This window comes from Mus caroli, chromosome 7 (assembly GCF_900094665.2).
Source record: "Mus caroli chromosome 7, CAROLI_EIJ_v1.1, whole genome shotgun sequence".
Taxonomy (NCBI): Eukaryota; Metazoa; Chordata; class Mammalia; order Rodentia; family Muridae; genus Mus; species Mus caroli.
Window position 1 is genome coordinate 58,916,943 of NC_034576.1, and position 25,578 is coordinate 58,942,520.

The 25,578-nt window shown below is 41.4% G+C and overlaps 1 protein-coding gene across 2 annotated transcripts in view; it reads left to right on the forward strand.

The window, feature by feature from the left end:
* The window catches only part of Oca2 (OCA2 melanosomal transmembrane protein), a 266,465-nt gene that overhangs the window by 61,185 nt on the left and 179,702 nt on the right, over positions 1 to 25,578 (forward strand). For both annotated transcript variants that reach the window (XM_021168684.1, XM_021168683.1), the window contains 5 exons: positions 16,853 to 16,924; positions 18,483 to 18,548; positions 21,519 to 21,575; positions 23,592 to 23,716; positions 24,628 to 24,766. In XM_021168684.1, coding sequence (XP_021024343.1) covers positions 16,853 to 16,924; positions 18,483 to 18,548; positions 21,519 to 21,575; positions 23,592 to 23,716; positions 24,628 to 24,766 — 459 coding nt within the window. The remainder of the gene's footprint in view (positions 1 to 16,852; positions 16,925 to 18,482; positions 18,549 to 21,518; positions 21,576 to 23,591; positions 23,717 to 24,627; positions 24,767 to 25,578) is intronic.

Here is a 25,578-nt window from a genome sequence, read left to right on the forward strand (position 1 = left end):
GGCCCCAAAAGGGTGCTGCCTCAGCGGCTCTGTGGCTCCTGCCTGTCCCAGAAGCTGTCTGCCTCTGTGGTGCACACTCTCACCTGTGCAGACTAAGTTCCTAATTTCGGCCAAGTCCCGGATCCAAGATGGCGCTTCCTTCTCCTGAGGCAGAGGGCTCCCGTGCAGGGCGCGACCACTGTCCTCTGGCTGGGAGGGTGCCGGATGTCTGCGGCCCCAAAAGGGTGCTGCCTCAACGGCTCTGTCCAGTTATGTGCTCTTATAGTCCGTAAACATAGTGTATCTCTTGATCTAATCTATCTATCTATCTATCTATCTATCTATCTATCTATCTATCTATCTATCTATCTTAAAATCACTGCACAGGCCCTACGACTTTCTGGGTTACTTTTGTGTACTGCCATTTTTCTGATCTCATGGGTGTACTTTTAAAAATAATATTCTTGAGATTTTAAAGACAGATCACCATAGCATATGTACTGGGGGGTGTTTTTATGTTTTCCTTTCTAATTGGAATCCCTTTAATTTCTGGTTTTGCTTTTGCATTTTTTGTTTGTTTGGGTTTTTTTGTTTGTTTGTCTCTTTACAGTAGCCAGAATAAGGTAATAAGATAGTGTGGTAGTTTGAATATACCTGGCCTAGGGAGTGGCACTATTAGGAAGTGTGGCCTTGTTGGAGAAAGTGTGTTACTGTGGAGGTGGGCTTTGAGAGTGTCCTCCTAACTGCCTGAGGATGCCAGTCTTCTCTGGGTTCACTTCTGAACAAGATGTAGAACTCTTGGCTCCTTTTCCAGCACTGTGAATGCCTGGATGCTGCCATTCTTCCTGCTTTGATAATTATGGACTGAATCTTTGAACCTGTAAGCCAGCCCCAATTAAATGTTGTCCCTTTTAAGACTTACCTTGGTCTTGGTGTCTCTTCACAGCAATAGAGACCCTAACTAAGACAGGTGGTGAGAGTGGGAGTGGGCATCTTTGCTGTGCTCTCTGACCACACAGGAAGGACTTCCAGCTTCCACCATTAAGGGGACATCACTTGTTCTGTAGATGCTGCTTATAAGACAGGGGACATCTCTTTATTTTCCAGTTGTATTGCGATTTCCTCCCATCGTAGGGTATTGAGTTTTGAGTGTACTTTTCTGCATCAGCCCCTGTGATCATTTGATTTGTCTGTATTAGGTTATCACTACACTAGATTGATTTATGTTAGGACATACATTGGGGGCATACTTATATCTCTGTATCAAGTGTTTTCCTAAGTGACTGTACTCATATCTTCTTATCATTCCTTTAGCTTCATCCTACAGATTTTGATCTTTGTGGTTCAGTTTCATTTATTTTCTCTTTAAAATTTTTCAATGTATTATTTACTTTGTTATTTATCTTCTTGTTATTTTTTTTTTGAGGGGACAGAGTAATGATATATTGGCCAGACTGACCTCAAACTCTTGGGCTCAGGTGATCTTCTGGTCTCAGCCTCCTTGAGTAGCTGAGGCTAGAGGTATGTGCTACCATGCCTGGCTTAGATATATGCTGTTTAATTTGTAAACTTCAGCACTTTTTCTGTCTTCTTTCAGTTATATAGTTAGCATTTGATTCCTGTATGATCAGAGAACTTATTATACATTGATTGCAAGCTTATTAATTTTTTATGATACAAGATTTTTAATCTGACTTGATTTATATTTTGTGGACTGAAAGAAATTTTCTATTTTAAGACACTAGTGTAACTTGCAAATAAAAATTATCTATGTAACAACTTGTGAAATCCAAACCTTTCCCTTGGTAGGTTTGTCCCTAGGTTAAGAAGGAAAAGAAATTTGTAGAAGTGTTAGAACAGTTATGGTTTGGTTTATGCTTCTATAATTTTTGAGCTTCTAGAATTCTGTAGAGTTCCTCTGTGGGTGTAAGTTCCCCTGGGCAGGGGTTGTGTCCAGAAGTGAGGTCAACACTGTAGTTTTCCTGGGTTGCTCTAGGACTTAACATGTGGGGACTCAGAAGATTCCCTATGTCTGGATCCCAGTTATTTCTCCAGAACTAGAGGTCTCTAGACTCTCTAGACAGGCACCCTCAGCCTACATTGCTGCTGTCTGATGTCACTGCCCTGAGGGAGCAAGACCTGGGGTGAGCCAACTGATCTGCCCACTCATTCTCCCTATATATTGTTGTCACTACTTCCTGGACAACTCTTTCTGCTATCTGTAGCTGCGATCTGGTTCCTGGCCTTGCCTCATCTGTTCTGTGTAGGAGCCCCCTTATCATGCCTGTTCATCAATGTTGAGGCCAGTGCCTTGAACAGAACCTGACATGAAGCTAGCTCAATAAACAAACACATGTCCCTAGAGTACCTATAGATGGTTGAGACAGGTCCTGAGTTCTGAGCCCAGATATCCTGACCCCTGAGCACTACCCACACCATTTTTTTTTTTTTTTTGGTATGTGCCACTGACCCACATGGAATTGAGGAGACAAAGGCTTAGCCAGGGTTTCCATAGGTCTTTAATATCAGGATAGGATGAAACCACTTCAGGACATCCCTTGGGTTATTTATAGCTCTGACTCTATAGTGGAGGTAGAGCTTATTGGCAGTTCCTCAGTGTCATATTTCTTATCCTTGTAAAGTTGTCCTCCCTGAAAGCAAGGAAGAACAAAGTTGGAGCAGCCCTTCTGACTCTCATACTTTGATCTCTAACTGGGCCTTGGCCTTGGAGAATTCCTCAGCATAGCATACTAAAAATTCTGCCACAGCTAAAGTTCAGCAGTCTGAATAAAATCACATTTTAAAAAAGGCTTAGACAGTCTTAATGAAAAGGAGTTCACAGCATAAAGGAGATAATATATTTTCCAGACATCCACCTTGGGTTCCTTTTGGCTAGGAACACAAAGGTTTTTTCCTTTACCCCCTTATCAAACAGAGGCAAAGTTAGGCAGTTTCTTTGTGAGGCCTGGCTTCACTGTTCAGGTCCTTTTGTATTTGGCTTATGCATTTATGTAGCATTTGGTTTAAAAGCTAGTTCTGATCTTGTGCACCAGTCCAGTGCCCCATGGCTTCCTAACTTTATTCTGCCTGTGCTGTAACCAATCTCCAGACACAGTCTGGCCTGTATATCTGTAATTCCTCCCAGCTTGCTAGGTCTGCCTGTCTGAATTACCTCTCCTCGACCCTCCACAATCTTCAGATTTAGTTCAGATTTTCTCACATCCCTGGTCTAGTCTGGGGAGTCCTGCCTATACTCTCCTCAACCCAAGGCTCGTGCCAGGTTGATACCTGTATACCATACCAATTCAAGTACCCTCTTGATCTTATCGAAGCCCACCATGCCTAACTTCCAGGCCTGTCCCAGACCTCATATCCTCTGTACCAGCCCAACTTGGTGAATTCACCTGACCTTCTCTGCCTTCAATTTCTTTAATCCCCATACCTTCCCTAGGCTTGTAACTAGGGTCCTGGCTCAGACAGGTAAGCCCTACCTATGCCATACCCATCCTTCAGATTTGGGCTGGGTGGCATATCCTTAATGCTAGTCTTTTGTGTCCACATTAGACTTACAACCAAGAAAATAAGTCCAAATGCCCAGGTCTCATTGCAAACCCACAAACACCATGGAAGGTTAAGATAATAAGCACATCCCTTACAAAATCTATCAGTCTTACAGAAATGTTTTTCAGGAGAGAAATACCTAGTTGAGCCCCCCCGCCCCCAAGATCAGGAACGTAAAAAATACAATCATAAACATAATCACAGAATTAAGAAGTTTAAGGATGACACCAAGAAACAGATCAAGAAAGTTAAAGAGAATAAATGCCCGAGAGATGCCCAGGAAACACAAACCTAGGTTGATGGAAATGACAAAACAACCCAGGACTTGAAAACTGAATTCAGTAAGGATGTAGAAATACCTAAGAAAACTCAAGATGAAATGAAGGTGTGATTGAAAAGCTCGACAACCCAATTAAAAAAACCCAGGGCAAGCCTTACAAGCAGAAGAATGGATCAAGCAGAAGACAAGAATATCAGGACTCAAAGATAAAGTAAAGGAACTAGACCACTCAAGCAAAGAAAATGAAAAAAAGAAAGACCTAGAAAAAAGGCTATGCAGGAATGACAGGGCTTTGTGAAAAGACCAAATTCTTCAAATTATAGGCATGAGTGAAGGAGAAGAATCTCAGGTCACTAATCAAAGAAGAAAATTTCCCCAAACTAAAGAAAGCAATACACATACAGATACAAGAAGCACACAGAACACCAGACAGACAAGATAAAAAAAATAAAGAAACTCTATTGCATATCATAGCTAAAGCACTGAATACACAGGATAAAGCAAGAGTATTGAAAGCTCTGATAGGAAAAACCATACACATCACATACAAGGCAAATCCGTCAGAGCAGCAACTTTTCTTTTTTTCAAAATGGAAACCCTAAAGCTAGATGAGCCAGGGACAATGCACTCCAAGTTCTAAAATATCACGAGTGCCAACCTAGATTACCAGAAGCAGTAAAACTATTTGCCATAGTTGAAGGAAAGATAAAAACTTTCCATGACACAAATGGGCTAAAAGAAATCATGTTCACCAAGCTAGTGCTACAGAGAGTACTGGGGGCTGGAGAGAGATCATCCACTATGATCCAGGTTGATTTTAACCTAGAGATACAGGGCTGGTACAACTAAATAAAGCAACAAAAATGTAATAAACCACACAAATGGGCTTAATGACAAAAAATTGCACAATCATCTCAATAGAAACAGAAAAGACCTCAGACAAAATCCAACTTGGCTATGTGGAAAAAGTCCTAGACACAGTAGGAATAGAAGGGATATACTTCAGCATAATGAAGGCTATATATTACAAACTCACACCCAACATGATCCTAAGTGGAGAAATCTTGAAGCAACATTAAAATCAGAAATGAGAAAGGGGTATCCACTGTCTCTACTCTTTTTTAATATAGTACTTGAAACATAATCTGGAATAAAGCAATATGAGAAGAAAATTAAAGGAGTACAAATAGCAAAAAAGTCAAATTATTCCTAATTGTATATGGTGTGATATTATATAGAAGAGATTCCAAAAATGGTACCAGACTTCTAGAAATGGTGAACACTTTTATTAAAGTGGTAGAATACAAAATCAATAGTCCTTGTATGTATTACAACAGACATGCTGAGAAGTGACCATGGACACACTAAAATGCATACTAGCCCCAAAGAAAGGAAAACATCTAGAAGTAAACCTAAGACCTCTACAATGAAAAGTTTAAATCTCTGAAGATAGAGATTGAGGAAGTGTCTAGCATTTTGAAAGCCCTCTGCTGCACATTGACTGATAGAATTAATATCATGAAAAGTAGCCATTCTATGAAAAGTAATTTACAGCTTCTATGTAATCTCAATAACAAAAAAATCCTCACAACTTTATTCACAGAAATAGAAAAAAAATATTCTAAAATTCATATGGAACCACAAAAGATCATAGATAGCCAAAGCAATCTTGAGCAAAAAGAACAATGTTTGTGGAATTACTAGTCTAGATTTCAAGAGATAAAAACACGGTATAGTATTAGCATGGAAACAGACATGTAGACCAATGGAACAAGATAGAAGAACAGAAAAATAAGCAGCTGTTTAATATTTAACAACCTTGCCAAAAAACATACACTGAAGAAAGACAGCATCCTCAAATAAATAGTGCTGGAAAAATTGGAAGTCCATACTTTACACAAAATCAACTTCAAATGGGTCAAAACGCTTAGTGTGCCTCTCACAATGTCAAAACTGCTAAAGGAAACATAGGCAGTGTCCTACAAGGGATGGGTATAGAAAAGAGCTTTCTGACTAGGACTTAATTTGTCTGAACCATTGTTCACACCAATAGTGAACAAACAGGATCTCATGAAAGTAAAAAGGGTTTGTACAACAAATCAATCAATCAGGTAAGGAAGAAGCCCAGAGAAAAAAATCTTTGCCAGGTGTACATTTGATAGGGGATTAATATCTAGAATATATAAAGAGAAAAAAAAATAAAAGAAAAAGAAAAAAGAAAAAACAAAGTCAACAAAACAAACAACCCAAATTAAAAATGAACTTGTCTCTGAACAGAGTTTCCCCCCAAGAAGGAACAAAAATGGCCAAGAAATATCTCAAAAAGTATTCAACATCCTTAATAATTAGGGAAATGAGAATTAAAACTACTTTGAAATTCCCTCTTCTAGTCACAATGGTCAACTTCAGGAAAACAACTGACAAGTATCAGCAAGGATATGGAGAAAGGGAACCCTCATTAACTCTTGGTGAGATGGCAAACTGGTGTAGCCACTGTGGATATCAGTGTGGGAAATCTCAAAAAACTAAAAAAAGATTAATTATTCAACTCAGTTACACCACAAGATGGCATATTTTCAGAGGACTCATGTCCTATTTCATAAATACTTGCTTAGCTAATGGTCATTGCCATCCTATTAACAATAGCCAGAGAATGAATGACCTTACATGTTCTTCAACTGATGACTGAGTCAAAACTGCTGTACAATTATCCAATAGGATAATGTATAGAAACGTACTCTCATATCTATAAGTAAGTGTGCCTTTCATTCCTTACCTAAGAAGCTTCTCTTTGTAACATATGGAGATGATTGCAGGCAGCCTATTCAGCTGTAAAGAAAAAATGAAACCATGAAGTTTGCTCATAAGTGAGTGTAACTAGAAAATATTTTTAGTAAGATGACCCAGACCCAGAGATTCAAGTGCCACATGTTCTCTAATTTGTGGTTCCTAGCTCCAGATCTTTAGATGTGAGCATGTAACCATAGTAACCATAGAAACCAGGAATGTTAAATAGGATTGTGGAATGGGCTCTTGAGAGAGGAACAGCACGAGTCAAATGATATAAAGAGGGAAGTGGGGGAGAGGCTTTAGCTCCCTCAACTTTGAAAAATCTACAAGGAATCTTGCTATTTCATACTTACCCAAATTATATATGAGCTATATAATACATGCCTATAATATATACTAAATAAAAAAAGAAATATGCAAACATATGTACATACATACATATGCATATGTTAAATGAAGTTAGGTTACTTGGTGTGACAGTGCTTTCCCCAAGACTCATACACTGTCTTATGAAATCCCCAGTACCAGGCATGGTCAGGGCAAGCAATCTAAGCTATTGCATTTGCTCTTGTTTGCATCCCCAAAGTTGAAGTTCAGAACTCAGAAGAATTGAGCTGGATCTGAGCTGGCTTTTCAATACCAAATGGTCACCTCCAAAACATATACATACAAGCAACATAGACTCAGAAGATTGGAATGTGATTTTGTGTGTGTGTGTGTGTAGTAGTAATAATAATTAAAGAAAAAGAGGCCATGAGTTTGAGAGAGAACATGGAGGATAGGGGACATGTAAGAGGTTTGAGGGCAGAGGCAAGTCATGTACTTGTATTTTTCCTTTCCTTTCCTTTCCTTTCCTTTCCTTTCCTTTCCTTTCCTTTCCTTTCCTTTCCTTTCCTTTCCTTTCCTTTCCTTTCCTTTCCTTTCCTTTCTTTTTTTTTGTGGCACATGCCTTTCTTTTATTGGATATTTTCCTTATTTACATTTAAAATGTTTTCCCTTTTCCAGGTCTCCTCTTCAGAAACCCCCCTCCCCTCCCCTCCCCTCCCTGCCTCTATGAGGGTGCCCCCCCACTCTCATCTTCCCTCCCTGGTATTTCCCTACACTGGAGCATCGAACCCCCTCAGGCCCAAGGGCCTCTCCTCCCACTGATGTCTAACAAGGCCATCCTTTGCCACATATGCGGCTGGAGCCATGGGTCCCTCCATGTGTACTCTTTGGTTTGTGGTACAGTTGCTGGGAGTTCCAGAGGGTGGTCTGGCCGGTTGATGCTGTTGTTCCCTCCATGGGGCTGCAACCCCTCTCATCTCTTTCAATCCCTTCTCCAACTCCTTCATTGGACTGTGCTCAGTCCAATGGTTGGCTGCGAGCATTTGCCTCTGTATTTGTCATCCACATTTTGGTCTTCCTTCTTCTTGGGCTTCATATGGTCTGTGATTGAATCTTGGATATTCTGAACTTTTGGGCTAATATCCACTTATCAGTGAATACATACCATGCATGTTCTTTTGTGACTGAGTTAACACAGATTAGGGCAGAAAAGCAGCCTCTAGAAGTGACAGACACAATGGACTAGGGATTCCATGTGGCTGCAACCTAATACAAGTGCTTTGGAGAGAGGAGTCCCGGGGAAGGTAATTAGGGTCTTATGAGGCAACCTCACACTTCAAAGACAACTGTTACAGAAACTGCCTAGCCATTTACAGGTTCTGGAACCTTCCTCTTAGCTTTTCCAGCTCCATGTTTTAGCACCCACTCATACCCCTCATAGCTCCATGTTCTACAATCTACCAGTATCCATCGTAGCTCCAAGTTCTAGAAACCACCAATATCTGTCACAGTACTATGGTCTAGAACTACTACTATTCCTCACAGTTCAATGTTCGAGCACTCATCTCAATCCCTTACAGCAATGTCAGCCCCAACCCCTCCCAGGTCCATGTTACAGCAGGCAAACTCCATCATCACTCAGAGTCCCATGTTCCAGAACTGAGTACCCTAGTCATTCAGTTTCATGGTCCAGTGCCTGATCTCCATTAGTCAGAATCCCACATTCCAGACACTAACCCCAATTCCTCCCTCCCTCATTTTAAAGCCCCTATACCCAATACCCCCCAGTCCAGTTTTTCAGAATTCACTCTCAGAGCATTACAGTTCTATGTTCCTACATGGACTCGTGTGTATGGTGCAATTACCCAAGCTCCTTAGGCACATCTGCCCTCTTTCATGTAGCAGGTGAGTCCCTGTCATTATAATGTAGAAGCCATATATTGTCTTCTTATTTCGTCCACTAGCTGTTCAAAGTCTTCAGTTATGCCTTAAGGCCTTTGTCCCACATTTTATTGATTTTTTTAAACCTCTGTAGCACTCTGCTTTGGATCACTTCATATTTGAGTGTAGCAGGCAATGTCTTTCAATGGCATACTATTGACTTTGCTGTAACTTTCCAGGCTCTGCTCTGCATAGGATGCAGGGCTTTTAGGTCTGCAGAGTTGTTCTCACATAAAGGACAGTGCTACAGAGACATGAAGGCAGATTCATGGCACCTCCAACTCTCTCCATCTTCAGCATTTGTTGGGGGTGTATTTATGTATTTATGCTTTAGCATGGCTGATATTACATCCATATAAGTACTACATATGAGGCCTGCAGCTCTCAGAAAAGCACCGTTACTATGAACAACTGTTTAGGATCCTTTTGTACTAGGGTATACATTATAGTAGGTGAGGAGATGGTCTTCCAGTGCTGACAGTCAAAGGCTTTTGGTTGCCAAAGCCTAGGGACTGTACTAATATTAGGCTTACAGCTCTGATCTCTAAGGCGAAATGACCTGGATCCATGGGTTGTTCTTTAGTGATCAGGTCCTAAGGGGATGGCGACCAAGAGATGAGGATATAAGAGGACAGGAAAGTTTGGGGCTTAACATAGGAAGTCTTGCATAAGCTATAACGGATACCAAATAAGTTTATTAAGAAGCACAGCATCTTATGTACAGTTTTAATGGGAGGAATGGGATCAAGCCAGCATAAATTGCATCAAGCAATGTTGCTCAAAGAGAATACAGAATATCTCCCGGGCCTTAGAGACAGAGCACATGGTTTTGGGACTGATAATGCTAGTCTCTTCAGGGGAAAAAGAAAAATTCACAGGAACCTTAATATCTTTGAGGTCCTGACCCCAGCTTCAGACTGGCTCTTGCTAAGTCTGCCTTTGGGCAAGGACCCAGAACTAGGCTCTTTTTTGTCCTTTCACCAAGACCTCTGAGAAAGCTTTGGTTTGGTATGGCTCTCAACAACTAAAGGCATCAGACAACAATTCAAGTCTTTAGGAGATGTTTCCAGCTCTGTATGAGATACACGGAGGCTTAGGGATGAGGCTATAATCCCTAGCATTCCTGGAACTTTACAGCTATTGTAGTCCTTAGCTTTCAACAGGAGTCAGGGTCAGCAGCAGACAGCAGCAAGCAACCAATACTGATCTAAAATGAGACGTGAATTCTGGGACCCTCAATTCTACATCAACCAATGGTAGTGTCTTGGACATCCAGGGTTAGAGCTTTCAGGCCTTTCACTGTCAGGACCCTCAGCCTCTGACAGTGGCCCATAGTACAGTTCTCTAGCCTTTAGCCCTTCATGCTTGGCCCCTCCTAAGAACTCTTAGTAACCAGAGGCCACCCCTTCTCTTCTCTGTCTCTTCATAGCCTTCTTTCTTTCTTTAGCTTCAGTGTTCCTCCTTCTCTTACCATTGCTGTGACTCTATCAGCCCCTGTTTTCCTGATGTTTCTGCTCCTTCTTTCCATAATGGCCACTCTCTGGCCTTCAGCTGCACTCAAGTCACCATTACTGCTGTAGTTAGTTACCACTTATACCTCAGCCACCATCTTTATGGTTGCTGCCTCATCTGCCTCTTCATGTCCCTAGCTCAGTCTGCTCTGCTCATGATGCAGATCAAACATGATTATAAAAGGCCATTTGGAGAAAGCTTTCATTTGAGCTAGTATTGCAACTCTAGGGGGCACACAAGGCAACAGGGTCTTTCTTGAAAATGGAGTGAAGCAGCCAGAGAGGGGATGTGACAAAAGTGTTTGGACCAATCAAAGAAGATGTTTATGTAAATGAATGTCTGTGTGTGTATCAATCTCAGAGCTGGGTAAACAGGCTCATCTAGAATTTATCAAGGCTGCTCATACTTAAGGACCCCTCCTTCCTTCCTTCTTATTTTTTTAAAGATTCATTTATTTTATGTATATGGATATTTTGTCTGCATGTACATCTATCTACACACCAGAAGAGGCCATCTGATCCCATGAAACTATGGTTGTAGATGGCTGTGAGCCACCACGCAGATACTGGGAATTGAACTCAGGACCTATGAAAGAGCAGCTACTGTTCTTAACCCTCCAGTCAACTCTTCATCCCTCTTTCTTTCTTTTTGAGATGAGATCCCATGGTGTCCAGGCTGCCCTTTCACTCACTTTGTTGCTAAGGATTATCTTGAACTCCTGACCCCCTGTCTCCACATTAGTAGAACCAATTTGTCTGGAATGTTTACAACACAAATGGTTTTCCCGTTGTGGTGCTAATGGGTCCTCTGCAACTACTAACGTGTCCACAGAGTACTTTCAAAGTGTATAAAAAAGCTGGCTGCCATGTTGCCAGTGTAGCCAGTTGCCAGTAAAGTGGCTGCTAGGTTGACAATTCCACACTCAAGATTGTTAGGGACAAGGAAGGCTGAGGCCTGCCAATCACCACTTTTGATATTTGTAATTATTTGCAGAAAACATTAACAAGATATTTATAATAAAGACTTAACTAAAGCATAATACACACAACACTCTTTTTTTTTAAGCATGATCAGATATCTTGCAACATAAGTCTTGCACAAGCTACATATCATGCAGTAAGCTTCTTTTTTTTCTTTTTTCCCCCCTTTTTAAAAAATAGTTATTTTCTTCATTTACATTTCCAATGCTATACCAAAAGTCCCCCATGCCCTCCGCACCACTTTTCTCCCCACCCCCCACCCCACTTCTTGGCCCTGGCGTTCCCCTGCACTGGGGCATATAAAGTTTGCAAGACCAATGGGTCTCTCTTTCCACTGATGGCCAACTAGGCCATCTTCTGATACATATGCAGCTAGAGACACGAGCTCCGGGGGGTACTGGTTAGTTCATATTGTTGTTCCACCTATAGGGTTGCAGATCCCTTTAGCTCCTTGGGTACTTTCTCTAGCTCCTCCATTGGGGGCCCCGTGTTCCATCCAATAGCTGACTCTGAGCATCCACTTCTGTGTTTGCTAGGCCCAAGAATAGCCTCACAAGAGCGAGCTATATCAGGGTCCTTTCAGCAAAATCTTGCTAGAATACACACAACAATCTTATCGTCGTTTAGCACTTAATTGTATTTATCAATTTCAGATAATGCTTATGTTCTGCCCCAGTGTTTCAGCAGAAGGAGTTCCTTGATTTATTTCACCACAAGGACATGCAATTCTCCCTTCTTTCACCTATTCATCCCATCTTTCAGAAGAGAGAATGAGACAGTGTTTCATTGTGTAGCTCAGGATGGCTGATATTCATTATGTAAACCAGGATGTCTGGAACTCACTATGTCAACTAGGATGTCTGGAACTCACTTTGTAAATCAGGTTGCCAGGAACTTCTGCAGATCTCCTGTCTTAGCCATCTAAGGGCTGATATTACAAGTATGAGCACCATCTAGAGCTTCCTGTTGGATCTTTTAAGGTGATTTTAGCTAACAGCTGGGATTTCAGAAACATTGTGGAACATATGGCCTCTGGCAGGGGGAACACACATTTGAATATGGGAGACACTATATCTGTGATTCTCTAGCACCACTCATGGAACTCTGTATTAGGTTAAAACTGCCAACAAGTTAAAAGATTCAGGATGTCTGGGGAATACATCATGCTCTATCTGTTTGCTACAAGACCTGACATTTCAATACCCTAAGGTTGCTGCAGCTCCTCATAGCAGTTCCCACAAGGCCAGATATCACAGAAGACCCTTTAGTCTTGGTGATTATTTTTTAATCGGGGTGATTACTCATGTCTGAAGATAGGGTGAGGCAGAGGCCGGAAAAAAAATGATTCCACGTGAGAGTGAGGTTTAGGTTCAAAGCACTAATGTGATTCGAAATAACCAACTTGAACTATATTTGATATTATTCACTTTCCTTTTCTTTTCCTTTCCTGTTATTTACTCTTGTATTGCTGTAAGCATTTGTTGTTATAGTAGCCAGGGTGTGCCATCTATTTATATACCAGATCGTATGACATGGACTTTTACGTTGTAACCTAGATCTGAGCATCTTCAACTTTTCCCCACTTACAATCTGTTTTCAGGAAAGGAATTTTCATACAACTTTATGGATTTGGGTGCATGTGTAGGTATGCAAATCAAGCATTTGTGGATAACAGATCTCAAAGAAGTTTATTTCAAAACAATTAGAATAATCTGAAGTAAATCCACTACACATGGGAGGGGCACAAAAACACATCTGAGACCCGTCTGCTTTCTTGGAGTGTTCTCACAAGCACTCAGAATTCTCCTCACACAACTCCATGCTCGGACCGTGTTCCAACAAGTAGGGTGCTAATTTTAGAAGTTCTCTTTAGTTTTAATATAAATTCTACAATTAAAAAAATCTATTCCTTATTTTTAGTATCTCATTTTAACTCACATGTAGTTTTTGTAGACTTCTTATTACAAATTACTATTTTAATTAATTTTAAATCAGATCATTCTTCATTTTAATTAAGAAGGCTGCCCACTGGTGATCTTTAAAAATTTAACTGCCCAGGACCTGGTTAAACATGAAGGAGAAACCATTTTGGAGTTAGTAAAATTCCCCACTGAGGGAACCCTAAAGCCAGGTTACACTTAGATAGATCTCTTGTTCTTCTAAATACTTAGAAGGTAAAATATTCACACCCCAAGTTCTAGATGTTAGCTTATCTTTAAATACTCTTTCTTTAATCTCTCTCTCTCTCTCTCTCTCTCTCTCTCTCTCTCTCTCTCTCTCTCCTTCCCTTTCTTCTCTCTGCTGAGAAAAATGCCGCCTATGTTCTCTTGAAAGATATGTTTTGAATCAGGATCACGTACTGCTTTTTAGAAGAATTTTCCCAATGCCCTCCCCCTCATCTTCTCTCATTGGGTCTCAGAATTTTCATTCATGTTTACACAAACATGAGGGTGCTCCAGACACTGGGTGGCCAACCCCCAATGAATGTCTTCCCAGGAAATCCAGTAGATTTTCTTCTTACCCAGGAATAGGGGAAGTTTTCTGAGTTTCCTTGTAAGGCCCTCGCACATTGTGGAGTGTTCCCTCTGACACCTCTACCCTTTTGGATCAAGGGAAACAAATTTCTCTTGTATCTGGAGTCTTTATCATTATTGTATGTGAAGGGGCATGGTAAGGAAACTTCTTGACACGATCATTCCATGCTGTGGAGAAGGGGAAGGTTTTCAGTGTGTGTGTGTGTGTTTGAGAGAGAGAGAGAGAGAGAGAGAGAGAGAGAGAGAGAGAGAGAGAGAACATCCAGAGGCAATCAAGAGCTAAAGGCTTGGTAAGAGCACGTGAGAAACAGCAAAAAAAAAAAAAAATCACAAAATTAGGCATTCAAGGAGTACCAGACAACCAATGCCAAATGGTTCTGAAGGCAACACACCCCGCCCCCTACCCATCCCCCTGCCAATGAAGCATTAATGACTGTGAAAGCCTCAGGTGAGCTGAGAAACTACAGACAGAAAAGTTGACCCTCTGATAGTGGCTGCAGGCAATTAGGAGCTGGAAGATTCTGATGAGGTCAACATACCAATAGCCCTCGGTATTTGTTGCTTTGAGATTGCAGGGGAACAGATCTGCAGAAGGTAACCCCCCTAAGCTACTACATTCATATATGTCCCAAGGCAGTAGCAAACTGTGCCGATATAGGGATACATCACAGGCCTGCCTTTCTTCTTCAACTACCTTGGAGCCTCATGCAGTGTTTGTATCTGTCAGCCTGAATTCACAGACAGGAGCCTAGCATAACTGTCCTTTGAGAGGCTTAACCTAGCTGCTGCTGACCAAAACAGATGCAGAGAGTCATAGTCAGACATTAGACAGAGCTCAGGAAGTCTTGTGAAAGAGTTAGGGGAAGGATTGAAGAACTCGGAAGTGATAGGGTCTCCACAAGAAGACCAACAGAGTCAACTAACCTGGACCTTTGGGGACTCCCAAAGTCTGAGCCACCAACCAAAAAGCATACATGGGCTGGACCTATCCTTCTACCCGACATATGTAGCAGAAGTGCAGTTTGGCTATCATGTGGGTCCCTCAACAACTGGAGTGAGTATCTTACTCTGTTGCCTGCCTGTGGATCTTGTTCTACTGACTGGGCTACCTTGTCTGAACTCAATAGGAGAGGATGTGCTGTGACTTGAGGTGCTAGAGCTTGCTGGTACCCGGGGAGGCAGGGGAACTCTCGTTCTCAGAGGTGAAAGAGAAGGGTAGGGGAGAGGGTCCCTAAGTTGGGGACTGGGAGAGGGGACTGCGATCTGGATGTAAAATGAATAAATAAATTAATGGGTGGAAAAACCCCATAGCTCTGACTTTAAATAGAGTAAAAATATAGTTTATTCTAGAACCAAGTTTGAGTATGCATGGGCTGGGAACACAGATTTAGATTTGTCATGTTCAAGGGAAATCCCATTTCCACAAATCCCAAAAGGCAGAAGGGACATGGCGCTACCTGTGGTGGCACCTATTAGCATACCAAAATGCAGGCTGGCTCCCACACCCTTCAGTATCACAGGTGTCTGTTGTACTTTTCAGAGACTACACTAGGATCCTGGCTTTTCATCTCCTCCCCTACCCTAAACTCCCCCAGCTCACAGACTCCCCTCCCTGAAGCTACTCATCTCATTCTCTTTATGACCTCACTCAACCTCAGGGTTGTTTTCTGTAATTAGAAAGCTGAGGAGGAATTTTGCCCAGCTCACTGTCTAGGCATCACACAAGAAGGAGGAAGTGTTAATGTGTACCATCAGTTGAAACTGAAAAGCAGAATGCAAATGTAAGGGATAGTTACAATTTAGTAGCAACGTGTTAAGTTGTAGGTACTTGTATCAGCCATCACTGGGAAGAGAGGCTCCTTGGTCTTGCAAACTTTATATGCCTCAGTACAGGGGAAGGCCAGGGCCAAGAAATGGGAGTGGGTGGGTAGGGGAGTGGGGGGGGGCAGGGTCTGGGGGACTTTTGGGATGGCATTTGAAGTGTAAATGAAGAAAATACCTAATTAAAAAAATAAATTAAAAAAACAAACAAAAAGCAAATATAGTGCCAGGTTCTTGTAGTGTACTCAAGAGGCAGAAGCAGGTGGGGCTTTGAGTTTGAGGCCAGCCTGATATACAAAGCGAGTTTCAGGTCAGCCAGGGCTACACAGAGAAACTCTGTCTTGAAAACTCCAAAACCAAGGTGATAATGATGATTATGATGATAAACAAAAATAATAAAGCAACTATACTAACCCTTAAAAGTTTGGACATTGAATATGTTTTAAAACATAGACATAAAATTACTTGAAAGTGAAGTTGGAATCTAGTGTACAAATGGACACATAGAAATTTCCAGGTTTGGCCTATTTTGAATAACTGTTCAGAACATTCATGCCTTGATGGGATACATGTTTTCACGTGTGTCTAGGTGTTTCCTAGTAGAATTGTTAAACTATATGGTAAACTCGTGTTTAACTTTTTAAGACACTCTTTTCAGCAGTTGCTTTAGCATTTTGCGTTCTCACTGGCAGTGTATGCAGGATCAGACTTCCAACCTATTTGGCATTTGAAATTCCATGTCCACTGGATTGTAACTAAATAGGCGAGAATTCTTTCGTGATTCGGTTATATGCTGAAGTCTCAATGAGATAAGGCAGTTGTCTGTATGCTGACTTAAAAGTAGTCTTAGTAATTGAAAGGGCTAATTTATGTCCTTGAACTAAAGGTTCTGTTGCCTAGAGAACACGGTAAATAATTAATGATGCTTTACTGTAGACTTCCTTGAGCATCCTTTCACAGTCACTCTGGAGATGGAAGCAACGTTCCAAGAACCTAGGCTGCTGGTGGTTGTGGGTCTCTCTGGGCTGCAAAAATATCAACCCCCTTGATATCTTTTTCATTTGATACACATGAAGCACATGGAGCACTCACATGTCAATACACGCTTTTGGTGTCTTCCTTTCCAGATTGTTCACAGAACCCTGGCAGCCATGTTGGGAGCACTTGCAGCACTAGCAGCCTTGGCTGTGGTTGGAGATGTAAGTTGTTATGTTTGATTTACTGGCTTTCTACTAGATAAAGTGCCAGACCCATGGTGTATTAGTTGTTTCAAATTGTTTCATGTGATGTTTCCATGCCATTTGCCCACAATTCATAGAGGCATGAACTGACAAACTTGGTTTAAGAAAGTTGTCACTGGATATAAAGACACACACATCTATGTAGTGATAGTCTCCATTTGGGATGAAGAAAGCCTCCCTAGGCATGCATTTACCTGGTGTGGGGACATGGAGGTGGACCAATCAGGGATGAGGCTTTATTCTGTGGCATTGTAGGCCCTGGAGATACCCAGATATAAATAGTGGTGTCCACTTGACTTTCTGCCCAGCCACCGGCTGTATAGCAATTCTTAAAAATCAGTCGAAGCCAGCTGCAGGCAGGGACCCTCAGGTCTGGAAGTGCAGCTTTGAGAGCTGAGTTAAGACAAAGCTTTGGAACCAGTCGCCAACAGGAACTGACTTAGGGAAGTTGACACCACTAGCATGGGAAAGTGGGGGCTGCTTAAGCAGGATGCAGTCCATGGATGTGGGGTGCTATCTGGGCTAGAGTGAGATTGCCTCTGATATATTTTATAAAACTAATGGTATGTTTCATACAGAGTAGTATGGTGTGGAGGGAGGGAGGGCCTCAGCAGGCCCAGGTTGAGGCATCTCTCCCCTGTGGTATCAGCCATACTAAGGGTCTAGTATAGAATAGAGTTTAGTTAGGGGGTAGGAAGGGGAGTTGAGAAGGGAGTAGAGGCAGAGAAAGAGAGGGATCAGAGGACAGAGAGTGATAGAGAAAGGAGAGAGAAGAGGCTGGCAGGAACACATGGGGGGAGGAGAGAAAGGGAAAGAGGAGAGAGAGAGAGAGAGAGAGAGAGAGAGAGAGAGAGAGAGAGAGAGAGAGAGAGAGGAGTCAGAGTGACAAAAGGGTCAGAGAGAGGAAAGAGAATCCAAAAAGTCCCTTTTATAGCCAGTCAGGCCTATCTGCTATTGCTAAGTAACTTGGGCAGAGCCTAGAAGGAATGCCAACATGCTAACAGCCTCCAAGAAGTCTCTGAGTCATGCACTTGTTCTCATGAGTATGGTTCACATAATGTTTCATTTGGAAAATAGCTCTTATGGCATATAGTAGGCACATGCATCAAGAAGCCCCCGGGGTACTCAGTGAACTGTCCTTTCCCAGGCAGGCTAGGTTCTGGCAGTCCCTCACTTCACACTTTGTTCTAGTGGCACTTGAAGAGTAGAATAGACAGTGTCAATCATGCCACCCAACTGAGGAAGACCAAACCAGCAGTCCAGGCAATAATTCTTCCTAGAGCTTCTAGGATTAGATCCCCTCCCTTTTGTTCATGAATATTTTGGATGTGACAGATGCACTGGGTCATGAGTGTTATTCAGCAGTGTGATAGAATTCAACTTCAAAGGCAAGTGGATGCAATGTTTCCAGCTTTGGCCCAATGTCTGCACTTGCAGTAAGGGCAGCCCATTTTTAGAGCTTTGCTCAGTAGGTTGATGCTCAGGATTAATTGGCAAATTTGTGCTTTGATTACAGAGACCCAGCCTGACCCACGTGGTGGAGTGGATTGATTTCGAGACTCTGGCCCTGCTGTTTGGCATGGTAATTACAGTCTTCCCAGCAGGATATGGCTCCAAGTCTGGGTCCTTCACTATCCCACAGTTGCTGATACTATCATTATAGTCAAGATGGCATATATCTTGACAGTTAGGGCTTTATTGAGAAGTGTTAATACAGGTCTAGCTATTTTCTCATGGAGGAGGGACTGACTGTTGCTGGTTTGTTAACTAAAGACTTCATCTCTAAGGCTTTTGAACAATGAAGTGGCATCATTATTTCCAAAAGTTGGCAGTTTATTTGAGTTATTACCCTTAAGATAAAAAAAATGACATACTTCAAATACATAAACCAGGGAACAATTTCAGTGACTGGGAAAGTGATTTTTTTAATGTTTTTTTTCCCAAAATTTTATTATGTATTTACTTCATTTACATTTCAAATGCTATCCCCCACCAACTCCCCTACCCCCCCACTCCAACTTCTTGGCCCTGGCATTCCCCTGTACTGAGGCATATAAAGTTTGCAAGACCAAGGGGCCTCTCTTCCCAATGATGGACAACTAGGCCATCTTCTTCTGCATATGCAGCTAGAGACACGAGCTCTGGGGATACTGGTTAGTTCATACTGTTGTTGTTCCTCCTATAGGGTTGCAGACCCCTTCAGCTCCTTGGATACTTTCTCTACCTTCTCCATTGGGGGCCCTGTGTTCCATCCAATAGCTGACTGTGAGCGCAATTTTTAATTATATAAAGAAAAATGTCCTTAAGTAATAGTTCCGGGCTTCTCGGTTTATCATATTGGTAGGCTGTGAGGAACATTGCTAGGTCAGCTTGTAGAAAGGAAAGATAAACTCACAGAGGATTAGTGTAGGACATGAGTTGTAAGTCAGCTAAGCCAGAACAAAATGAGGTCTGGCAAAGTCCTGGACCCAAGTGGGAATGCTCATATGTTCTCAGGTCATTCTCTTAACAAGGTCTGTATGCTTCATCTGCACTGCACCAGGAGGCCCACTTTGTAGAATACCAGTCTTGAAAAGCATGCAGAGCTGTCATCCTCTTTGAATGGGAAGGTGGAACAGAGCTCTGAACTCAGGTTTCAGAGAGGAGCCAACAACTGTTGGGTGCTGAGAAATGCATAGGGATTGGTTATCTGGATAGAAGAAGGGAATCATATTAGGTGTCTACACACACTATTTTTTGAAAAGTTAAGCAAATGGTGTAGTAGTTTGCTAGAACTGCTATAACCAAGCATGACATGTATAGTGCTATTTCTCATAGTTAAAGAGGCTGATGTCTGAGATCGAAGTGCCAGCAGGGCTGACCTCTGTTGAGACTCCTCCTTGGCTGTCTTCTCTCCATGTGCTGGTAGCCTAGTTCCGTCATTTTATCAGGCTGCTGTCATATTCAATTAAGTTCCACCTCAATGATCTCATTATAAAGTCAGCTGACAAATTCAATAAAGGTCTACCCTAATGATCTCATTGTAGTGCTTAAAAGTCCTGTTTCTGGGTGCAGTCACATTTTTAGGCCCCGGAAGTTAGTAGTCCAACATATACATTTTAAGGAAGAGGGACAGAATTCAGCCTATAAAAATGGTCTGGTGTTTCTTTTTCCCAATTAAAATTGTCCCAGCAGCCACTTATATCATCTATGCTTTTGATCCTATAATGGTAGTGCATAGAGTGGGTCTTCCTTTACCTGACTTATTTCCTGGGACTGCTTGCCCAAGTCCCTGTTCTATCAGACAATGACAGAATGGCTCTCCATAACAAGAGAAGGCCACACAAGCCCCCACCCACATGTGTCTATTTATGCTCACATGATGCACTGCATGCTACAAACAGCCCCACAGGGGGTTGTCGAGTTAGGAAGCTGCTCTAGATCAAGGTAGCGCTGAGTTCAGACTGATTCAGGAGTATTTGTGTTTCATACAGTTTATTTGAAGTGTATTGGGCCCACCGACACAGCTATTTTATATAATTTTTATATAACCCAACTACTTTATATAATTTCATCAAACTCTCACAGTGAGCTCACAAGATAAAGGACATCCAGAGGTAAAGTGAGAAACTTGAAGTGAAGAGTGATAAGTCAAGCACACCTTTTTGTTGTTATTGAAGGCTTGAACTTGCACTTACCCATTCCAAATTCAACAGGTAGCAATGTGGGTAAAGGGTAGAAAGGCAGGATTGTGCTCTGATCTTAATCTCCATGGAGAACCCAGTCTCTGTGTTGGTCCTGGGAGGAAGATAGGGTTTGAGCATCTATTAAAAAGGGAGCCATATCAGATACCTACAAGTTTAAAAAAATAAATTGAATGCTATTCCACTTCTTGGAAAATAGGAAAACTTCTACCAAGTCCAGGCTTGCTGGAATTTCTGGTTGATTAAGCACAGAATAAACATGGCACTATTTCTGTTAGCCCATGGGTGGCTGTTTTCCTCATTTGTCATCAGTAGAAACACAGGTAAGCATTCTCCGTGCACACAGGATTGGAGGACAGTTGCTTCACTACCATTGGTCCAGCTTGTCCATGGTCATCAAAGTTGAAAGAAAAAAAATCGGTTCAATTATTTTAGAAACCTAAGTTTGATACAACTTTAAATGTATTCAATGTCTGAGTGCTGCTTATGGGGACAATCGAGTACAATGGCCAAATCTGGATCATGGTTTTCCCTGCTTCTAGCTTCAAGACTGATCAAGCCATTGATTTCTTCGGTCTATAAAACAGTGAAGATAGCATTTGATATATGTTGTCAGGATTAGATGCATTGATAACATATTGTAGGACAATGCCCTGGATAGAAATATGCACATAAAACCATCTGTAAGAGATTCCGTTCAGGGAGTTCATATGTCGATAACTGAAGTGCTAGACATCTAGCCAGACAGAGCTGCTCTTGATGCTCAGCTGTCATGAGCCAGAGTCCAAACTCAGGATGGCTCACTCTGATATCATTCCAATGCAGTATTTTGCTAAAAATCTTTGCTGTCTACTTTTTTTCTCTTATAGATGATCTTAGTAGCCGTATTTTCAGAAACGGGATTTTTTGATTATTGTGCTGTAAAGGTAGGTATATAAATAAATAAATAAATAAATAAATAAATGTAAACATATATATAATAAAAGCAATATACAAATGTGATCAATAATTAATAATGTTAATTAATTAACAATACTATATTATCCTAATATATATTTAGTAAATTAAAATATTTAAAATTCCATCTTTCTTTCAAAATGGCTTCAGTAAGCCAAGCGATAATTGCTGTGCTAAGCATGATGTGAAAGCAACACTTCTAGCTTTTCCATAAGAAAATGAAGAGGAAACTCAGGGCAAAAAATTCTCCCCTAAGCATTTGTGTAACAGCATTTGAGTGAGCTGTTTAGGGCTACACATCAAAACCTAATTTATAAGTCTGAATATGTCAAACCACCAGCCTCTAACTGTGTTGCCTTTTGGAGACATAGTTTCATTGTTTACTTTCTAGACCTGTATTGTCCTGAGTTTTAAATTTGGAAAACTCAGTTTTATTTTTGTTGGTGTTTTAGACTTGTATGGATAATATTTTAATTGGGATTGAACAAAGGGCCTTGCATATGCTCAGTACAGTCTCATCACTGGACTAACGTGTTAGCTCCTTAAAGGTCTTATTTTTTTTAATTATAATAATTATTATTTGGTTGACAATTTGTAATCATATCTGTTTGGTAAATATAATATCATGTTTCAATGTATGTGCAAACAGAGTGTCGTGTTTAAATCAAGCCAACTAGCATATCCTTACAATCATTTTTTTTATGGTAACATATTTGAAATTTACTTTCTTTGTTTTTGTTTTTGAGATGGAGTTTCTCTACACAGCCCTGACTGTCCTGGAACTCACTATGTAGACCAGGCTGGCTTCAATTCTCAGAGATTTGCCCAAGTACTGGGATTAAAGTTGTGAGCCACTACACCCAGCTTAAAATTTACTTTTTAAGTTATTTTCAAAGATGCACTAGTCACTCTGCTGGTGCAGAAGTTCTCTAAATCCATACCTTTTTACTGTGCCTAGAACTGGGGTCTCTCTATTCTCTCCCACCTGCTTCTATGGGATCAGTTTTCTTGAATTCAACATAGAAATGAAATCATATGGCGTTTGTATGTGTATGCCTGGCTATTTGCACTTAAAATAATGCTTAAAATAATTATATTATGCTAAATACTTGCTAAAAGTGTGAGGATTTCATGTGCAAATAGTATTTCATGTTTATGAACATGTTGTCTTTATTCATCTGCTGGCAAACACTTAGGTTGGTTCCATATCTCGGAAGAGTTCTCTAAAAGACATGGTGCAGGTGTTTATTCCTTCACCATATTCATTTGCTGCCTGTGGTTATCCTTTTAACTCTTTAAAACACAACTAATTTTACACTGGTCTTGAAGGATCCCCTTTTCCCTAATCTCCCATGCTTAGTCTCTTTCACCCCTACCTCCTTTCTGCTTTTAAAACAGGGTTTCGTTTAACACAGTCTTGCCTCAGACCCACTATATTATGGAGGAGGGCTGACCTTCATCTCCTCACTGCTGGTATGACAGACCTGAGCCACCACACTGGTTTAGGTGGTGCTGGGGATTGAACCCTGGATCTTGTGCATGCTAGCCAAACACTCTACCACTGCCACACATCACCAGCCCTGTTACCTTTTATCTTTTCAAATGGAAATCATTCTAATAGGTAAGAAATGGTAACTCATCATAGTTGGACTTTGCATTTTAACTGGAACCCTGGACCATCTGTCAATGGGTCTGAAGATTTGAACAGAACCTTCCATGCATAGTGGATAAAGGGAGATCTTGCCATACCCTAGTAGATGAGGAGACCTTGGCACACTCCACTAACACAGAAGCTTGGTGTTAACAGTCACTTCAGTTTTGGAATTGAAAATTTTTTTTTAAAAAAATAATTTCTACAACAAAACTGTGCAAATTCTGAATGAGAATATATTTTGGTCTCCATATCTTGGAGTCATTAGTAAAAACCTAGCTTTTATTGTACAGATATTCTGATTCTGGCTTGTTCTTTCCTGTATGTGTCCTAGGCATATCAACTTTCTCGAGGAAGAGTGTGGGCCATGATCATCATGCTTTGTCTCATGGCTGCCATCCTTTCTGCCTTCTTAGACAATGTCACTACGATGCTCCTTTTTACCCCTGTCACCATAAGGTGTGTAGAATTCTTCTAATATTGGAATTAAGGCCAAGTTTGGAGCAAATGTGTATTTGTATGCATGAGACGTATGCATGTTCTGGGTATACCACCTGGTTTCAAGGTTTCTTCCTTACTTCTACGAAAAAATCAAGGGATAGTATCCATCCCTCCCCTAGAGTCCATCTTATTGAATTCCAACCCAGCCAGTTCTGGCTTGTGTGACTGCAGAATATAGACAGGTACAGGTGACAGCATAGGGTAAACATACCACAAGAAGTTGGAGGACATGGGCCTTGCTTTCCAAGACATAGACTGTCACAGGGAATATAGGCAAGAGATTTGTGCAGATCGCTATGTACCAAGAGTTTTTGCTCATGGTTTCCCACATTTTCATCTTCCATCTATTCATAGAGCTTAGTCTTCAGCAGATCAGGGTATAGGACTTCCAAAGATTCCAAGACAAATATCATGCAGCCAACCTACAGCCAAGAGGGAGTAAAGGTAATGATTCAAGTAATGAGCAGAGAGGGTTTAAAGTCTCTTCAGAAAAGGGAGAGCACATAAGGGTCTAAGTCAGCAGGCTTAGTGTTATTTTATTGCTGGTGATTTTTGATTCCCCACCACTCTCTGAACTGAAGGCATCTGATAGCTGATGTCCATTCATCTGCTCCAGGCCCCTTTCCTCTACTGTGGCCCTACACATGGAGCTCAGCACTCCTATAGGGCTGTGGGAGCAGGCAGAAGCCATACCATCACACGGATAGCTCAGACTGTGGTGTGTGAACTTAGAAGTATCCTTGTAATTTGTTGTATCTGAGGATGTTACTGCTGATGGTCATTCCCTGCATTATGTGTGTGTGCGAGTGTGCGTATGTGTGCATGTAGGGTTGTGGACAGACCTTATCACTGTCTTCCATTCATGGTAGGTTATGTGAGGTGCTCAATCTTGATCCGAGACAAGTCCTCATTGCAGAAGTGATCTTCACAAACATTGGAGGAGCTGCCACTGCTATTGGGGACCCACCAAATGTTATCATTGTTTCCAATCAGGAGTTGAGAAAAATGGTAGGTAACAGCACAGTAGGGTTGATTTCAGGAAATGTAAACTCAACAGAGCACTCTATGCAGCTTTCTTTACTAAGTACTGTGAACCAAGGTTCTTGCTGTCACCTGTTCTCAGCAGGTACTATTGATCATAAGTAGTTTAGGAGGGGAAAATCAGGAGAGACAGTCTTCAAGGTTAAGGGGCTGCATTTAGGGCCTGTATTGACATTAACGTGATGGGAGGTGGTTTTGTCATTGAGAACCCCAAGGAGAAATGTCTAGGAAATGACAAAGGGATGTAACAGTAGCAAGGAGTTCCAGACACAAGTGCCTGATAGGCTCAAAAACCTCATCAGAATCCCAGGGCACAGTGCATCTGCCCTCCTTGTTTGTTGTTTCTAAAACTTATCAGTTTGGGTTTTTCTGATCTTCCTTTCTGTTGCTTGATAAACTCACCTGTAAAGCCTTCCTAGTAAGCTCTGCTCTGTGCTGCCGCTTTGCTGTGGAGGCATCCCAGGGCCTCCTTAACTTTCTTCCCTTTGCAGTTTTCCTCTCATTGCTCCATTCTCTTATTGTCCCACCATTCCTAGTAGGAGAAAACAGTGGGGCTTACATTATGAACAGATTCAGAGTTACTCAGGATACAGAATTCCTGTCTCCTCCGGCTATTTTTTCCCTAAAACTAATAATTATGTTTTATGACCTGGATGGTTTAAAGATAAGCAGACTGGTATATTTAAGTAGTTTTCTCAGCAGACTTCCGGCACCCTCCCAGCCGGAGGACAGAGACCTGCCCTGCAGAGAGTGCCATCTTGGCTCCGGGACTCCGCCGA